We start from the raw sequence: 16,294 nt of genomic DNA on the forward strand, positions 1-16,294 counted from the left end.
CGAAAACATAAAACTTAAATCCCACAAATAAAGTTTTTTTTAGGAATACATAAAATAACTTAGCAAAATCATGAACATGCATTTTCATTTTATACTAGCAAAAAATTCTTACTAACGCATAAGTGACACGATCTTGATATTTTACAAGTGTTTGGTTCATATTTTAAATTAAAAATATTATTTTATTTATTAACAATAAATATTAATTTAATATTTATCATCAACAAAGAAATGTCTGTATCTTTTAATAGTTATCAATGATAAATATTTGTTTATGTGTTTTTTTTCTTTATTAGTGACAAATAGTTGTTTCATAATTTTTTATATTTATCAAATTTCAAATATGTTGAGACAAAACTTCAATTTAATATTTTGATAATAATCAAACAAAGTTAATTAAACTTTTAATTATGATTCTAAAAAGTGTTTTGTATTTAACATATATTTTTTAGTGTATTAATTAAAGATAAGTATTAAGCATATCAACACACGATCATGTTGAAAGAAGCAATATCATTATGATAATAGAATAATATTATGGTTAATAAAAACAAAATTTTGGAAAAACATATCGTTCTTCACAACCTTCAGTTTCATCAAACCACTAATGTTTATGTTTTTAAAAGGGAAATAAGATAAAGATCGATTTTGATTTGCTAATAAACCATTCTTTACAAACTTACCAGATGTATACAAGATCATATTGGAAAGATCCATTCAAAAACAACTTAAATAAAGATAAAAGTTATGCATCATAATCAAACAAGCAAAATCAATCTCATATTGATAAAGCAACAAATATAACCATGACATACTTGATTAGACACTGCAACTGCACCTCTAAGCAGTTTGCACACGAAACATAGAAAAACATGACATCAAACAACTAACAAATTTTCTAAAGTTCAGCACTTCTCAAAATATAAATGAAAATCGTTCTGGTTTTTAAAGCAAGATTATTTATGCTTTAAACAAAACTTATATACTAAAGCTAAAATAAGATAATTGGATTTTCAACGGCTAGATGAGCTGTCATCATTCTTTATAAGTCTATAAAAGGAATTTCAAGGTAAAGGATAAGGCAATGGTTTTAAGTGCAAGCAATCTATCACATATACAATCATACTTGAAAATACTAAAGCTCTACAATCACTCACAAGTATTAGTATCATATATTTTTTTAATATATTTATTATTGACAAGCATTTGTGATATGTCACTTACAAATACAAATGAGAAGATGAAAAAAATAAAATAAAATGAGAAGATGTAACTTAGTTTTTGTAAATGATTTTGATATTGGAGAGGGGGTGAGAAATTGGAAGTAAAAAGAAAGAAATTAAAATAAAAGACGAATAAATATTTATTCAATTTTTTTTTAATTATTTATCAATATTTGTCTCACACGATTCTTTAATTTATATGTTAATGATCCCGCTAAAACTTTAATGTTAAACGATAATTATATAATTTTACATTATTGAAATTGGAAACATTTCTTTATCTAATTATATTATTGTCTCATTAATGCATTGTTTAATATTTTTACTTTAGAACTCAATTATTTAGATGACAAATATATTTCAATTGCAATTTTTTTTTTCCAATTTTATGTGCATTTTTGTTGATCTTGTTTTGCAGTTTTTTATTCAGTTTTATGTGCAGCATTTTTTTTCTTCAAATTTTAATTGTAGTTTAAGTGCCATTTTTTATGTTTTTTTTTCAATGCAGTTATATGTTTTTTATTTGAACTAAAAAGTAACATAGTACATTACCATTGAGTCCCTCAATAAAACAAAAAGACCAAACTTTCAAATGGACAATATTATAATTTTCATAGTATTTTCTTGTATTGATAGATGTTGTAATTTTCATAACATTTATTTTTTTATATTTAAAGCAGAAGTTTCATTATACAACTTAATATATATATATTTTTTTTTATCTAACGGGTAAAAAAATTGGGACATAGTTTAGGTCAGGGTTGAACACTGGAAACAAAGAATTAGAAGAGAGAGAGAGAGAGAGACAGAAGCACCGGTTGAGCAGCAGGAAGAAAGAAGATCGAAAGAATGTGGAGGTCCATACTTGCAAGGCAAAGGTACCCTATTCGCCACTACAACGCCTATGCCTCACCACCATTTCAGTTTCAGGTTCCTCTCTCTAACTTCATTCTTAACTCCCCAAAATCAATAACAACATCATCTTCTTATTCCCTCGGTTTTCCCCAAATTTCGTATCTTTCCAACATTATTAACAACCCCAGATTCTTCTCTAACCAAGTTGCCTCTCAAAATGACTCCCCCGTCGATTCTTATTCTCCTCAAAACCACGATGATGCTGTTCACCTAGAAAACGATGATGGTGTCGGCGTTGAGAATAATAACGATGATGGTGTTGAACATGGTATTGGAATTGAAGAAGAAGAAGAGGTAAAAGAAGTTTACCAGATTGATGAGGAAAAATTGGAGAAGGTAGTGTCTCTTCTTCAAAATAGTGATGATGGGTCGTTTGAGTCTTCTCTTGATGGCATGAATTTGAGTTTACATCAAGATTTTTTCATCAAAGCAATTGAAACAGTTCCTCTGGTTTTAGGTGAGAATCTTGTGAGGTTTTTCAAGTGGGCTTTGAATGAAAACAAATCACTTGAATTATCCACCACAGTTGTGGAATCACTTGTTTTCACAATATGCAATAGTAGTGGTTCATTAAGGAACAAAGATATATACTCTCTGTGGGAATTGGTGAAGGAAATTGGGGAGAAACAAAGTGGGGTTATCAATGTAACTATTCTTAATGAGTTGATAAGTTGCTTCTCAAAATTGGGTAAAGGGAAGGCTGCACTTGAGGTATTTGAAAGGTTTGACGTGTTTCAGTGTGTACCAGATGCTGAAAGTTATTACTTTACAATTGAAGCTCTTTGTAGGAGATCAGATTTTGATTTGGCTTGTTCTGTGTGTGAGAAGATGCTTGATGCACAGAGAATTCCTGATGGTGAAAAAGTTGGTAGAATATTGTCTTGGTTGTGTAAGGGCGAAAAGGTTAAAGAAGCGCATAAAGTGTACATGACAGCAATTGACAATAAGATGTATCCACCTTTGGCTTGTGTTAAATTTTTGGTTGCTAATCTATGTCATAAGAATGAAAATGTACAACTAGCTTTGGAGGTGTTGAATGATATACCGTTGGAGAAGAGGAAACTTGCGATAAAGCCGTTTTCGGCTGTTGTTCAAGCTTTGTGTAGGATTAAAGATGTTGATGCGGCCAAGCAGGTTGTTTTGAAAATGATTGCTGATGGTCCACTTCCTGGAAATGCTGTTTTTAATTTTGTTATTACTGGTTATTCGAAAGCTGGAGAAATGGGACAAGCTGTGGAGATTTTGAGGCTACTTGAAAGTAGGGGTTTGAAACCGGATGTGTACTCGTATGCTGTTATTGCTAGTGCTTATTCGAATGGCGGTGAGATGGAAGAGGCTAGGAAGATCTTGGAAGAAGCTAAAAAGAAGCATTCGAAGTTAGGCCCTGTAATGTATCACACTCTAATTCGCGGATATTGCAAATTGGAACGGTTTGACGAGGCTTTGGAATTGTTGGCTGAGATGAAGGATTTTGGTGTCCGCGCTACTGCCGATGAATACGAGAAGCTCATCCAGTCTCTCTGCTTGAAGGCTTTAGATTGGGAAAGAGCAGAAAAGTTGCAACAAGAAATGAAAGAAAATGGTTTACATCTCAAGGGTATCACTAGGGCCCTAGTTAGAGCTGTCAAAGAGACGGAAATGGAGGCTGTCGAGGCTCAAAGCGATAGTTTAGTGGCCTAAACATGATGTGGTATTTGTTATTCTTTTTTTATTAGGTTACAATCAATCTCCATGCCAAAAACAACTGAGAGGAGATTTTTTTGAAGTGATTGTTGATGAGTTTGACTTATCTGGCCTTTTAAAAATAATTAAACTTCTTTAATTCCTCTATTTGATGTTGACACTAGTATAATTTTAGATTTCTTTATTTTCTTCTAATTAATGTCAGATAACAACAATACGGAGCACTTATATTGTGCTGTTTCAGTGCTTCTTTCTTGTGTGTTTGGTGTTTCCTTTCAAACATATGCTCATAGATATTGTAGCATGTAATAACAATTAAATCTTTTAAAAATGTCTTTTCCCTTTTTTTCTTGTCTTTTTAAATATTTTTATTATTGCTGGTATTGTGTGTTCCATTTTCAACGTCATGTGTATTCTTTGTTTAACTGTTAGGCTGTAGCTTAAAATGTAACATTGTAATTTAATTGAGAGAAAGCTAGATAAATGCATCTTTAGGAAGTATACTCTGAGTCTGACACTGTTAAAGAGGAGTTCATTCTTGACCAAAAAAAGTGGAATGCATTCTTTTTTATGTTGCTCATATAGTCTGATACTCTCACAAAACACCTTTTTATTTTATGCATCTTGCACCACCAATTCCATTTCAATAAACACTAGTCACCAATAGTAGACAAAACCAGTATCTTTGTAATGAAACTCCTCACAAAAGAAAAAGCTGCTTTGATGCCAACAATTAGTCTCCTGAAAACCAAAACAAGTTTGGTGTTCCCTTCCATATCATAAACTAAAAGAATTGTAGTATCTAGTGATGCTGTCCAGGCAACTCTAAATGTTGTGATTGTCTCAATTCAGCTTTTGTGCGGTGTATTTGATCTGTATCCTGTTTACAACCTGTCATCCGGTTATGAAAATGGCCTGACTGGTCTAAATGACAAGGTCTCATTGTTGTGATAATTGGTACTGTGATAGAAATGTTGGAGTATGCCACTGCAGGCTCACAGGAACGTGCACAACTAATTTGGTTCCCTTCCATATCATAAACTAAGAGAATTATCAACAAAATATGGATCCTTATGCATCTAAAGCCAGGAGAGGTGTTAACTGTTGTATTGCCTATGATGGATAGACTGATCTCTTAAATTCTGGCCCTTATGTGCTATGTTTGCTGTCCGTGCCCTTATTTGTGTATTTGCCTATCTTTAGCATTGGTTTATCTCGAGGGGCACCAGCAGCATCTATACGAGTATAATTGATGTCAACAATCTTTTATTGTTGTACTTGCACCAATCATGAATTCTAGTGTTGATGCACAGCCTATTCCTGATCCAATATGGAGGGGAAATTTGTTCTTCTGTGATGAAACTATTGGTTGTGTCAATGGAATTCAGGCCCATTTGTGCAGTTTAGCATCCCTTTAAAGTTCTAAAGGTGACACGAATTTTCTCCGAAAGTGCTTGGCGCAGATTTGCTTCGCAGATCTGTGGTGTGGTCTAATAGTTTCAAGTTTCAACAAGGAAGGACCAACTGATCAGAACATTGCTCTTTATTTATTGGAAATGAAAGATCTGAAAAGGTCTTTGACAAGCTGGTTGATGATATCATTCACGATGAAGCTACCACAAGAGATAGGACTAAAAATGAAGTGCTTTTAATTAATGAAGTGCTTTTAATTAATGAAGTGCTTTTAATTTTTCCTTCCACCTTGTTTCCAATCCAACACCGGAATGAGTTTCATCTATTCTAGCTCTTCAGTTGAATATTTCATTCAAATAACTCTTAACTGGGCATTAGCACACTTGTTCAACATCTTTTGAGAAATAACTGTAGTTATAGTTCTGATGCATAGTACTCATGTGGTAGCTGATAGTTTATATGATATGTGCAGGATGGGATGCTGAAATTGTGTGTGTACCCTTTTTATTAAGATTTAAATTGGATATCAAAACCATTCAAATTGACTCAATTGGTATGATTTGATTCATGAAAGTCATCACGTTAATCAGTTCCCACTTTATTTCAAATGCTCAGTACCATTTACTAGTGGCGAATCATGGTGTAGACATAGAAGCGTTGCAGCTTGCCCATCATTTAAAAAACATAATTAAAGTGAAATTACTAAAATATCCTGACTTAAAATTGAAAATTACGATAATGTCACACAAACCTTAAACACTTCTCTCTACGGTCCAGAATTTCTCACTTCTCCCTCTCCCAACCGCCGTTTAACTGATCTGCGCCGGCAGCGCCGCCTCTGTCCCAGCCTTCTCTCACAAAATCACTTCTACCTCTCGCGAAATCCCTCAGTCCCTCACCGTAATCATGTCGCGACTCGCGCGCCTCTGCCGTTCCCTCCTGTGCCACCACCGACCAGGCCACTCCGTGACTTATGAGTTGTCGTTTTTATTGAACCGCTGTTGAATTGTTGTTTTGTTCTATTGTTTGTTTATCTTGCTTCATCAAATTATTCTTGTTTAATTGATTATACTAGTTGTTGTTGTTGCTGCATCGGTACAATTTGATGAAGTTGAATTAGCACTTTTGCAATTTGTTTATTTGATGAAGTTTAAAATCGGTTGAGAGAGAAGTGAATGGTTATAAATTTGTCGATGAAAGTGATTCGAGTTTGAGTTTAGATTCAAAGAGTTCTTTGAAGAGGTATAATGTTTTGTGCTTCGAGTTTGAGTTTAGATTCAAAGAGTTCTTTGAAGAGGTATAATGTTTTGTGCATCGATTGCAACTTGCTTTCATCTTTTGTTACTGCATCAAGCGATGTCAATTGTCTGCGTAGAACATTACTTTTATTTTTAAATCATACAGTTTAATTTTTTATGATCAACCATCATTTTTACAACTATTTTTTTTTTATATATAATATAATTTGCATATTTTTTTTTATAAATAATAATTTATTTTAGTGGCCCTCTAGAGCATTTTAGTCGAGCTCCGCTCCACTGCTTTTTAATTGATACAATGTCATATCTTACAACTGTTCTGATTCATTCTCTCTACTTATTTCAATGTTAAGTTATAAGTTAGAAAAACAAATGATTGTTATAAAATTTATTTCTTACGTTGTAAATTTATCCTGAACGAAAACTATAATTATTATAAAAAATTCAACAAAACAAATAGCTACTGGAAGTAACCGAAAAATGAAAGGTTTTTGACGCATCATGAAAACGCCACTGTTGAACATTAATCCTTCTCGAAAGACAACACTTGCACCATTGACACTAAGAGATAAGATGTTGGTGCTATTAAACCATTAGGATTAAATTACTACATATGTATGAGTTAAAAACTCACTGCTAGTAACAAAACAAAACTAGTTGGTGCTATCCATGTATAACCAAAAGTGGAAAATTCCAACATGACCAAAAGGACGCAATTTGGTTATTTGCATGCAAATGATAGTAGTTTTGAGAAATTGCTTTGGCCAACAAAGCATCAGAAGAAGAAGTCCATATGTTAGATTCATGACTTCTCATGTACACACTAACTAATATCTGTTCAGATAATTTTAGCAAGACATTTCAAAAATGCATTCGAACAAACTAGCAATAAAATCCACACCAATACAGACTAAGTTTCAACGAAGTTAGAGATGTCACAGCCGATATTTACTTGTTTCACAATCGTTTGGGAGGCATATACTGCACATGCTTATCTTCACAAAGAGCCTGCAAATGAGCATATGCAACAAAATAAATAAACAAAGTTCAACATACAACTGTATTTCATGTTAACTGTAAACTAGGGTGGTACAAAATAAAGGCAACAAAATTAAGTTTCATGTGTAATGGGCAGCCAGAACGAACTTGTGTATATCTTTTACTTTGTAATACAAGTTAAGTAAGACCAAGTCTTCATACTTCCTAATGGAACAAACAATTCACAGCAAAAATAACCTCATTTTAGTTGTCAAACATTATAACCACTTAAGCATTTAACAATAGTCCCAACAACGCGACGGTGTTACACATAATTCAGCCTGTGATTTCAGAGCTTCCCTAACAGTAACTTAGATCTTAAACAGTGTTGTCAACTGCGGATCATAGAAAATAGCAGTTTGTTCGAATTCTGCTATGCCACAGAAAATTGCGGTTTGTTAAAATTTGACAACACTTTGTACTATATAGTGGATTGCGGATCAATAGCGATTTGTTCAAATTCCACTATGCTATAGCGGCTATTTGACAACACTGATCTTAAAACTGAACTAGGGTCTAGACACACAATCACCACCAATCTAAAGGCTTAACAAGACAATAACAGGTAGACCAAACTGAATTTGATAGATGCCATAAAATTCAAGTCTATAGTGATTGCTGCTATAAAACTCAAAATCCTACCATTCCATCAAGCTGGCAATCTTCTATAGGTGACACTAGGTATATTATGACCCAAACACCAAAAGCGGTGTCTAGACAACAACATTTACCAATCCCTTAAAAAGTATGAGTTGAACACCAAAGCTGAGTCATATGAACTAATTCAAAGACAATCCTGGGGAGATCATTAAAAATATGTGTGTTTGTTCGCCCGCTACCAAATAAGCCAGAAGTCACAAAAGTTAACAATTGATTCTAGACAGTAGACACAAACACACCGCTAGTTTCATAAAAATATTGAACTTCATGGAGTTTGGGTTACCTACTAGAAGACTTTCAAAATCATTCCTAAGTTGGGGAGAGCAATCAATTATTCTAATGGATAGTGCAACTAAAACTAAAACAACTCTTCATCACTTCAATTTACGGTCTCGGTAGGCTGGGGAAGAGAGGAGAATGGACAACCCAATATCATGTTTGTGGTCTTATAATTAACATACAAAACCCACAAAACTCTTAATAGAGAAGCAAAATATAGTGCTGTGCTGAAACAAATAATGTGGCTTGATACACTGACTGAACAAATGACTATTCGTCAATCCTATACTAGAAAAGAGACAACTATGTATAAACAAAAATAAAATTTCTGTTTACAATACAAACAATTGTAGTATATGGTGAATCTATATTACAGAAATAGAAAGGAAAAAAACAAACCTGCATCTCTTCTGGAAGAGCCTCTGAGACAGCAAGTGTGTAAACACCAGGAACAAATTTTCCTGCAACATAGTGAGAAGAACCTAAATTTCTACACCTCAAATGTGTACAAGATCTTCAATCTAGATTGAAATTTACCTAAAAAACTATAAAATAAAATAAAAAACATAAACTTGAAAAAAAGTATCATGATGATATTGTATATTACAAAGTAATGCTGTCATCAGAAAATTGTAAATGGAAAGAAAACTAAAAAGCAAGGCAAGAGACACAATTATAATAAGAATCTGTTTAGATTTGCTTATTTGGCACAAATACTTGTGAGACAACTTGGAAGAGCTTATGAAAACAACTTATGAGTTATAAGTTATAACATGTACATAAACTGTTTCCAGCATATTTCAATTAGGTTTTTACCATATCTTACGAAAACAACGTATAGCTTATATGTAAACAACATGACTTTATTTTATCTCTTGCTTTAGAAATAGCTTATACATATGCACTTACTTATATACAGACATTTATGCTATAAGCATTTAATTGAGTTGTTTATGCAAACACAGCCTAAGTATAAAAGAAGATAAAGGAATATATATACCAATGCGCAACCAACGAGCAGCCCAGCTTCGAGTTGGATCCATTACTGAAATGATCCTGCGGAAAAAACAAATAAAATAGAATAAAAAAAACGAAACAAAATGAAATTAATAAATTGAAAGAATTAACAGAGAGAAACATACCCATTGAAATTGGGGGTAGTGCAATCAACAACACGCTCTTGATCATCTTCCATTTTAAAAAATGGACAGTTCTCACAACCGGACTCTCTAAACTGATCGTAGGTTTTGACAAGGCGGCAACGAAGGCAAGCCCTCAATTCATGACCAAAGCTTGTAGGAATTTGAGCAGGTGGAGCACTTCCCATTTTTTTTGGTCACAGAAATGATCTTCGTGAGTATGAGGAATGAAGAAAGCTTGATCCGTCGAGGTAGGGGCGGTGGCGCTCAGGCGACGGTGGGTGATGGGACTCAGATAGGGCTTAGAGAGAAGATGAGCCCGTGACTTCTGATACCTGTTGATTTCTTTGTAAGTGTTTTCTGGTTAGGGCTTAGGCAATGAAGAAAGCAACGACGCCGTTTTCTGTTTTTGAGAAAAATATACTCAATAAAAAATAGTCACGGCAGCATTAGTACACATCGTATTGTAAAAAATAAAGAAATCCAACCAGAGTTTAAATTTTAGTTAGACATAAAAGATGTACAAATATTAATTTAACTAATTATTAGTACTTGTTTATCAAAAAGTAAAATCAAGAATTTAAATTTAGTTAAGATAATTTGATTTTTAAACTAAAGTACAGTAATATAGTGATATTTAACCAATTTTTTATAATTTATAAAAAGTTTTATAGTATTAAAAAAATTCAAAATTTAATCAATTGACTTTGTTAGATCTTCAATAGAAAATAATATTTTTTCTACAATATGAATTTTGCGAAATTTTTTTTATTTATTTTATTTTTTTCATATATTTTTATTCTCTCGTTCAATTTTTTATGTGTTTAAAGGAAATGTGTTATTTTTATTTATCATTTTTATTTTAAATTATTAATTAATTTATAATATTAATATAACATTAACTATTTTTCTAATTATATATCTTTATTTATTGTATTACAATTCATTAAATTTATCTATTAATTATAATTAATAAGAATATTTAAGTAAATAAAATTTATTTTATTATTTAAATCAACATTATTAATTATTTTTTTAAAATATTATATCCAATTTAAATAAAACATTTAATATGAGATCGAAAGAATATTATTTAATTCAAAATCATTTGAATTGACTTTTATGTAATGATGAAAAATACTCAATTAAAAATAATTAATGTAAATATTAATCGGATGATATCATTAAAAAAATAATTAAAAAGGAGTTATTAATTTTGAGAAATATGTAATTTTCTTACGAATGGGTGTTGGACGGATGGATTATATCAATTTCCACGAACAAATTTGACTACCTACGCATAATTTTGTTTGGACAGCGGAAGTGGTGGGGTGGGATTTTATTTATTTATTTGAAAAGAGACCAAAAAATCAAATCAAAGAAAACAGCATCTTGGAAGAAGGGGCGGGTGGGTGAAGCGTTGCTTCCTCCTTTCATTTTCCCTTCTCTCTTCCATTTTCATTCTCAAAATTCCACTTATCTACCCCTCAATTCATTCTCCAATTCCAGCAATTTCATTTTCCCTTTTCCAATTCATCATACAAAACATTTCACACTCTTTGTGAATTCAATTGATCACACAAACCAAAAGGACAGGGCAAACATGGGAATGAAACAACTTATTAAGAACCTCGATGCGTTTCCTCGCGCAGAGGATCATTTATTGCACAAAACCCAATCCGGTGCTCTTGGTATTAACTCTTTCTTCCCTGATCCATTTCTCCCCCAAACTTTTTTTTTAATCTTTTTACTATAAATACTTTTTTTTTTGTTATTTGGTTGCAGTTTCCGTAATCGGTTTAATTATAATGGCCACCTTGTTCCTGCACGAGCTGGGTTATTATCTTACAACTTACACAGTTCACGAGGTTTGCATTATTTCTTTTACTTCAATCTAGAAACCTAATTTTGCTGTTTTTCTATTTAATTTTGGAATAAATTTAAGTGTCTAGTTGCAACTTTTTTGTTCTCATGGCTTTTAATGTGAATATCAATGATACTAGTTCTAAGTTGTATATTAACAATAGTTGTGTACTGGGGTGGGAGAGTTAAGGTGTGGAGTCATAAGGTGGATTTCTACCTCCAGCATAATACTAACAAATTAACATACTCACATTGGCCGTGTGAAAAAACAAAAGTTGTGTATGCATATGGTTTTCGCTTATCATATACTCATCTTTTTTTGCAGATGTCAGTAGACTTGAAGCGCGGAGAAACTCTTCCAATTCATATAAATATGACATTCCCTTCTTTACCTTGTGATGGTTAGCTCGCCCTTTTTATCTGCTTCACGTTGATTTCCAGTTTATTTTTTATTTTGACATGTACTCAGATTTGTTATTCTCTATAATGATGAAGATTCTAAGCGTTTTTCTTTTTCGCCCTCTTTTGGGCAGTTTTAAGCGTAGATGCCATTGATATGTCTGGAAAGCATGAGGTGGATCTTGATACAAACATATGGAAAGTAAGCTTGTTAGTAGTCCATCATAGATCTCTTTTGATGTGTTTAGGATTTCTAGAAGTTTGTATTTTGTATAATTTCTTAATATGTTGATATCCGCTATAAGGTTATGCGAAGTCCTGTATCCTTCCATGTTGGAAAAAATAGACCCCTTCTCTCTCCTAAGCTGTGAAAGTAAAACAAACACTTGCTATCATATTGTTTACTTTGCATATTTAGGCAATTGCTTAGTGTGCATTGATTTATAAACTACCTTAAGTTTTATAGTAATCTGTGTTGCAAATTTTCCCCCCAAAACATGATTCCTGACCAAACTATGAGTAATGGTTTGTGAGAGATACAGAGAAATTTTGAAATTTCCCATACGAGGGCCATTGGGATGTAGTTATCCATACCCAAATATATTAAAAGAGCTCCACAAAATGGCCTCATTTTGAAGATAACTCAGATTGTTTGATATTCTGATGTTGACTTGATAGGCTCTCCCATTGATAGAAGTTTCACATATGGGGGGTATTACGTAGTGCAAGATAATAGTGCTATCACAACAGCACATTGTGTTACAGAAAATGGCTGTTGTAGCTAGCATGCTGTTAGAAAGTTTTAGCGTAAAAGGGTAGGTAGCAATTTCACAGCAAATTTGCAATTGTAGCAGCTAATGCACCAACAATGGGAAAAAAAACCCATTTTGCCCTACCCCTTTCTTCATCAGTTATCTTTTTGTCTGACTTCAATAGAAATTTCTCAAGTTGTTTAATTTCGGTTCCTTCAGTTAATTTCAAACCAAGGAGTATGTTTGCTCCATAATTTTATGAATTTTTATTACTTAATGACAAATATAGCTCCAATTTTAATTATTTTGTTCAATTTTTTTGCAATTTTAAGTATTTGCATTATATCCATTAGCTTCAGTATAACGGCCTTCCTATAATTTGCTATGTCACTATATTGTTTTTGGGGATCAACTTCTCCATGTCTCTATCATGTACTCATGGAGGAAGGTAATCTTGTAACTTGGAAGAGTAAGGAACAAAATGTGGTTGTAATATTGATCCATCATCTCAACCACTTGCGAACTTATTTGGTTGAATTTGCTAAGTTGAAGAGATCAATTTCAATTTGGGGAGACTATATATATGGTACTTATATGTGATAATCAAGTTGCTTCACATAAATCCTTGAATCCAATGTTCCTTTAGAGGCCCAAATACAAAGAGTTAGAGAAGATCCTATTTAGAGACAACATTATCAACTAGTAGATGTAGATGTTTTCACTTAGCCCTTTGGATTTTCTTGGATAAATGATATTTGAATTAGATGCGCATAGTGCATGATCTATATGCTCCAGTATGAGGGAGAGTAATGAGAGTATTATTTGTAAATAAGTCTAACGAAATCATGTGATTATAATATTAGACAAATAAGAAAAAATGTATCATTTTATTTATTATACTAGATCAGTATATTCAACCCCTATTGTGCAGTTGACAGTTGTAACTGTGAGACACAGTTCACTATATTTCTCTACTTTTTCTTTGTTTACTTTCAACATATATTAACAAATAGGAACTTGTTAAACATGAACAATGGTTGGTACTTTTTACTTTTTATTTAATAGCCATGGATTTTTGTGTCAATTGAATTTATCCTCCCTTTTTGTTTTTCTTTTTAATCCCCATATCATTAATGGCTGTTAACACTAATTTTTGTGGACTTATTGCAGCTTCGTTTGAACAGTTATGGCCAGATAATTGGCACTGAATATATATCTGATCTTGTTGAAAAGGAACATGTTGCTCACAAGCATGGTAATGTCTTGTTGCATCATGCATATAATTTCAAAACTATAAGTTAAAATTACATGAATTGCATTTGATTGGTTCAATTCATTTATTGAGTGGTAGGTTCATTTTCTTTGTTTGGCACGACATCAAAGCCTCTATGATCATGTGGAATATAGTTATAGCTTGGTCAATGTTGCTCTATTCTTTCGAATAAAAGTTAAATTTAATATTAGGTTGGCTAAGCATGTGCTATTCAGTGAATTCCTAAAGAGCTCTTATGTTGGAGGCTCGTTTTGACGTGTAAAAACCATTCATGTGCCTTCATCAAAAAGTTAAACCTTTGGTGTAGTTAGTTCTTGGAAAACACCTTTGATTGTTAAACCACAGGCTGGTTCTTTTTGCTTCATAAATTTCTGTTGATAGAATAAACTACCTCTCTAACATTTATGTCTCCAACATCGCAAGGAGGAGAGGGAAATAACCCTATCCTTGTTTGGTTTACAAGGGGACTGAGAGAAAAATAAAACTAATTTAGGATTATACCCTTATAATAGTTTTTGAATGCCAAGTTCTACCATGCAGTGGCGGTGGTTGAGGATGCCAAGCCATGGTGGTGTGGAGGATGTCGGGCAGCAACGATATTGGCGTGAGACTGTGAGATACGGTATCAGTGGCGGAGGGCATGGGTGACAATAGATGTGGTGGAGGGTTCTAGCCAAGTGGCGATGGGCATGGTTGAGGGTGCTTGGATGCCCAGCAAAGGCAGTGGGTGTCAGGTTGTGGTGGAGGGTGTCAAGCAGCAGCGGTATATGTTGGAGGGTTCTCAGCAGTGGATGGTGGTGATGGCAGAGGTAGAGGGTGCCCAATGGTGGTGGACCGGTAGTAGTGGAGTTCGTTGTACCCATTTTCTCTCCCTCCAAATCCCTCCCAATATTGGAAGGGAGTTAAAATTGAGAGAGGAGGTATTTTGGTGCCCTTCATATCCCTCTCATCCCTTCCAAAATTTTGAACCAAACAAAAAACTTGATAAAACCCCCTCCTTCTCTCTTCGTTATCCCCCAGCCAAACAAACACCGTGTAAACTTAAGTGGTACTTTTCTATTATGAGTTGCACTCAAAACATTAATCCATTTCATCCACCCTTCCTAAATCCTATGATTTACATTTCTCTCTATTTCCCCCGCCATTTTGTATAATGAACTCAAGATTCCCCATTACATTATGCCATAAATCATATTTTTCTAAATTCATATTAAAGATTAACTAGAAACGTTAGCTGTTAAACACTTGACTTTGTGCATCATGTTCATGTTATAACGTGTGAATTTCACAATTTGTATTAGACTTGCATTCTTTTATAGTTACTTTCTTGTCACTTACAGCCTAATAAAAACTGTGAACAGATGATGATGATAAAGATCATCATGATGAACATTCAGAACAAAAAATTCACTTACAAACCTTTGATGAATCCACTGAAAATACTATTAAGAAGGTGAAGGAGGCATTAAAACATGGGGAAGGATGCCGGGTATATATTCTGCATTTACACCTTGAATTGTTAATGGTGTTTTTTGTCCACCATGAAAAAAATTAGTATTTAGTTTAATTCTATTGCAGGTTTATGGTGTTTTAGACGTTCAAAGGGTTGCTGGAAATTTCCATATTTCAGTGCACGGACTAAACATATATGTTGCACAAATGGTAAGATATTTTTCTTCATTAGTCATAGTTTTAGTGTTTTAAAATATGCATGCATATTGTAACTCTTTGAGCAATTTTGCTAAAGCTTACAGGTGCAGGTATCTTCAATTGATTTTAACATTACATAAAACCAAAACGCTTCTTTGAAATCTTAATAGTTTTTTTATGTCCCAATTTTTTACAAATAAGTAAATTAGTTATGTGAATTTTACAAGTGCATAACTTTCTAAGAAATGTGAACTAATGCTACGGTTGTACATTGGTTGGGCCAACCTGACCAACCCAACCCGGCCCAACCCGGATCGACCCAAAAAAATAGTTTGGGTTTGGTAAGTGGTGTGAATAAACGATCCTGATTTCACAAAATAGCAAACTGCTAAAAAAATTTGAGTACTGGGCAAAATCAAACCCAACCCATTTAACCCAGTTCTTAAAAATGATTTGGTTACTTTAGGATGTCGTCCTTTATTTATTTTGATACTTTCAAACGTTTGATGCAATTTTAGGAATCTTGCAACTTTGGTATATATATTGATGCTTGCAATGCAAGTATTCTATGATGAATTTTATGATTGTGATATTGTCATCAATTGTATATTTATATATATTAGATGCTATTAAAAAAATAGTGAAAATAAGTTTCGCAGTATTTTTGGAAAAAATGAGCAGTTTGACCCAACCTATCTCAATGCTGTGTCAGACGATTTTTTTACCAGATCCAACCCAGTGTTCCCTA

General features: G+C 33.1%; 3 protein-coding genes across 3 annotated transcripts in view; 2 read left to right on the forward strand and 1 right to left on the reverse strand.

Moving 5' to 3' along the window:
- Nucleotides 1-1,945: 1,945 nt before the first annotated feature.
- LOC101488988 (small ribosomal subunit protein mS80 (rPPR6)) lies at nt 1,946-3,968 on the forward strand. Its single transcript, XM_004502023.4, has one exon. The coding sequence runs from the start codon at nt 2,073-2,075 to the stop codon at nt 3,816-3,818; it is 1,746 nt and encodes a 581-aa protein (XP_004502080.1). The 5' UTR covers nt 1,946-2,072; the 3' UTR covers nt 3,819-3,968.
- A 3,165-nt stretch (nt 3,969-7,133) lies between these two features.
- LOC101489315 (transcription elongation factor SPT4 homolog 1-like) lies at nt 7,134-9,992 on the reverse strand. The gene is made up of 4 exons (XM_004502024.4): nt 9,613-9,992; nt 9,471-9,526; nt 8,870-8,931; nt 7,134-7,501 (listed from the first exon to the last, which is right to left on the reverse strand). Exons 1-4 carry the CDS (start codon nt 9,795-9,797, stop codon nt 7,451-7,453), a joined length of 354 nt encoding a protein of 117 aa, XP_004502081.1. The 5' UTR covers nt 9,798-9,992; the 3' UTR covers nt 7,134-7,450.
- A 977-nt stretch (nt 9,993-10,969) lies between these two features.
- Nucleotides 10,970-16,294, forward strand: part of LOC101489641 (uncharacterized) — a 7,283-nt gene continuing 1,958 nt past the window's right edge. Inside the window, exons 1-7 of the mRNA XM_004502025.4 lie at nt 10,970-11,300; nt 11,395-11,477; nt 11,798-11,873; nt 12,006-12,073; nt 13,794-13,878; nt 15,258-15,385; nt 15,475-15,558. Of these exons, the coding sequence (XP_004502082.1) occupies nt 11,213-11,300; nt 11,395-11,477; nt 11,798-11,873; nt 12,006-12,073; nt 13,794-13,878; nt 15,258-15,385; nt 15,475-15,558 (612 nt within the window). The 5' untranslated portion in view covers nt 10,970-11,212. The remainder of the gene's footprint in view (nt 11,301-11,394; nt 11,478-11,797; nt 11,874-12,005; nt 12,074-13,793; nt 13,879-15,257; nt 15,386-15,474; nt 15,559-16,294) is intronic.

Source organism: Cicer arietinum, chromosome 5 (genome assembly GCF_000331145.2).
Source record: "Cicer arietinum cultivar CDC Frontier isolate Library 1 chromosome 5, Cicar.CDCFrontier_v2.0, whole genome shotgun sequence".
NCBI lineage: Eukaryota > Viridiplantae > Streptophyta > Magnoliopsida > Fabales > Fabaceae > Cicer > Cicer arietinum.

What these genes read in the sequence shown, in the direction of transcription:
- LOC101488988 (XM_004502023.4), top strand. Translation starts at nt 2,073, where the DNA reads ATGTGGAGGTCCATACTTGCAAGGCAAAGGTACCCTATTCGCCACTAC.
- LOC101489315 (XM_004502024.4), bottom strand. Translation starts at nt 9,797, where the DNA reads ATGGGAAGTGCTCCACCTGCTCAAATTCCTACAAGCTTTGGTCATGAA. An exon ending in ACTACCCCCAATTTCAATGG is followed by an intron (nt 9,527 to 9,612) that starts GTATGTTTCTCT and finishes TTTTTTCCGCAG; the next exon opens with GATCATTTCAGTAATGGATC. An exon ending in TGCTCGTTGGTTGCGCATTG is followed by an intron (nt 8,932 to 9,470) that starts GTATATATATTC and finishes ACTATGTTGCAG; the next exon opens with GAAAATTTGTTCCTGGTGTT.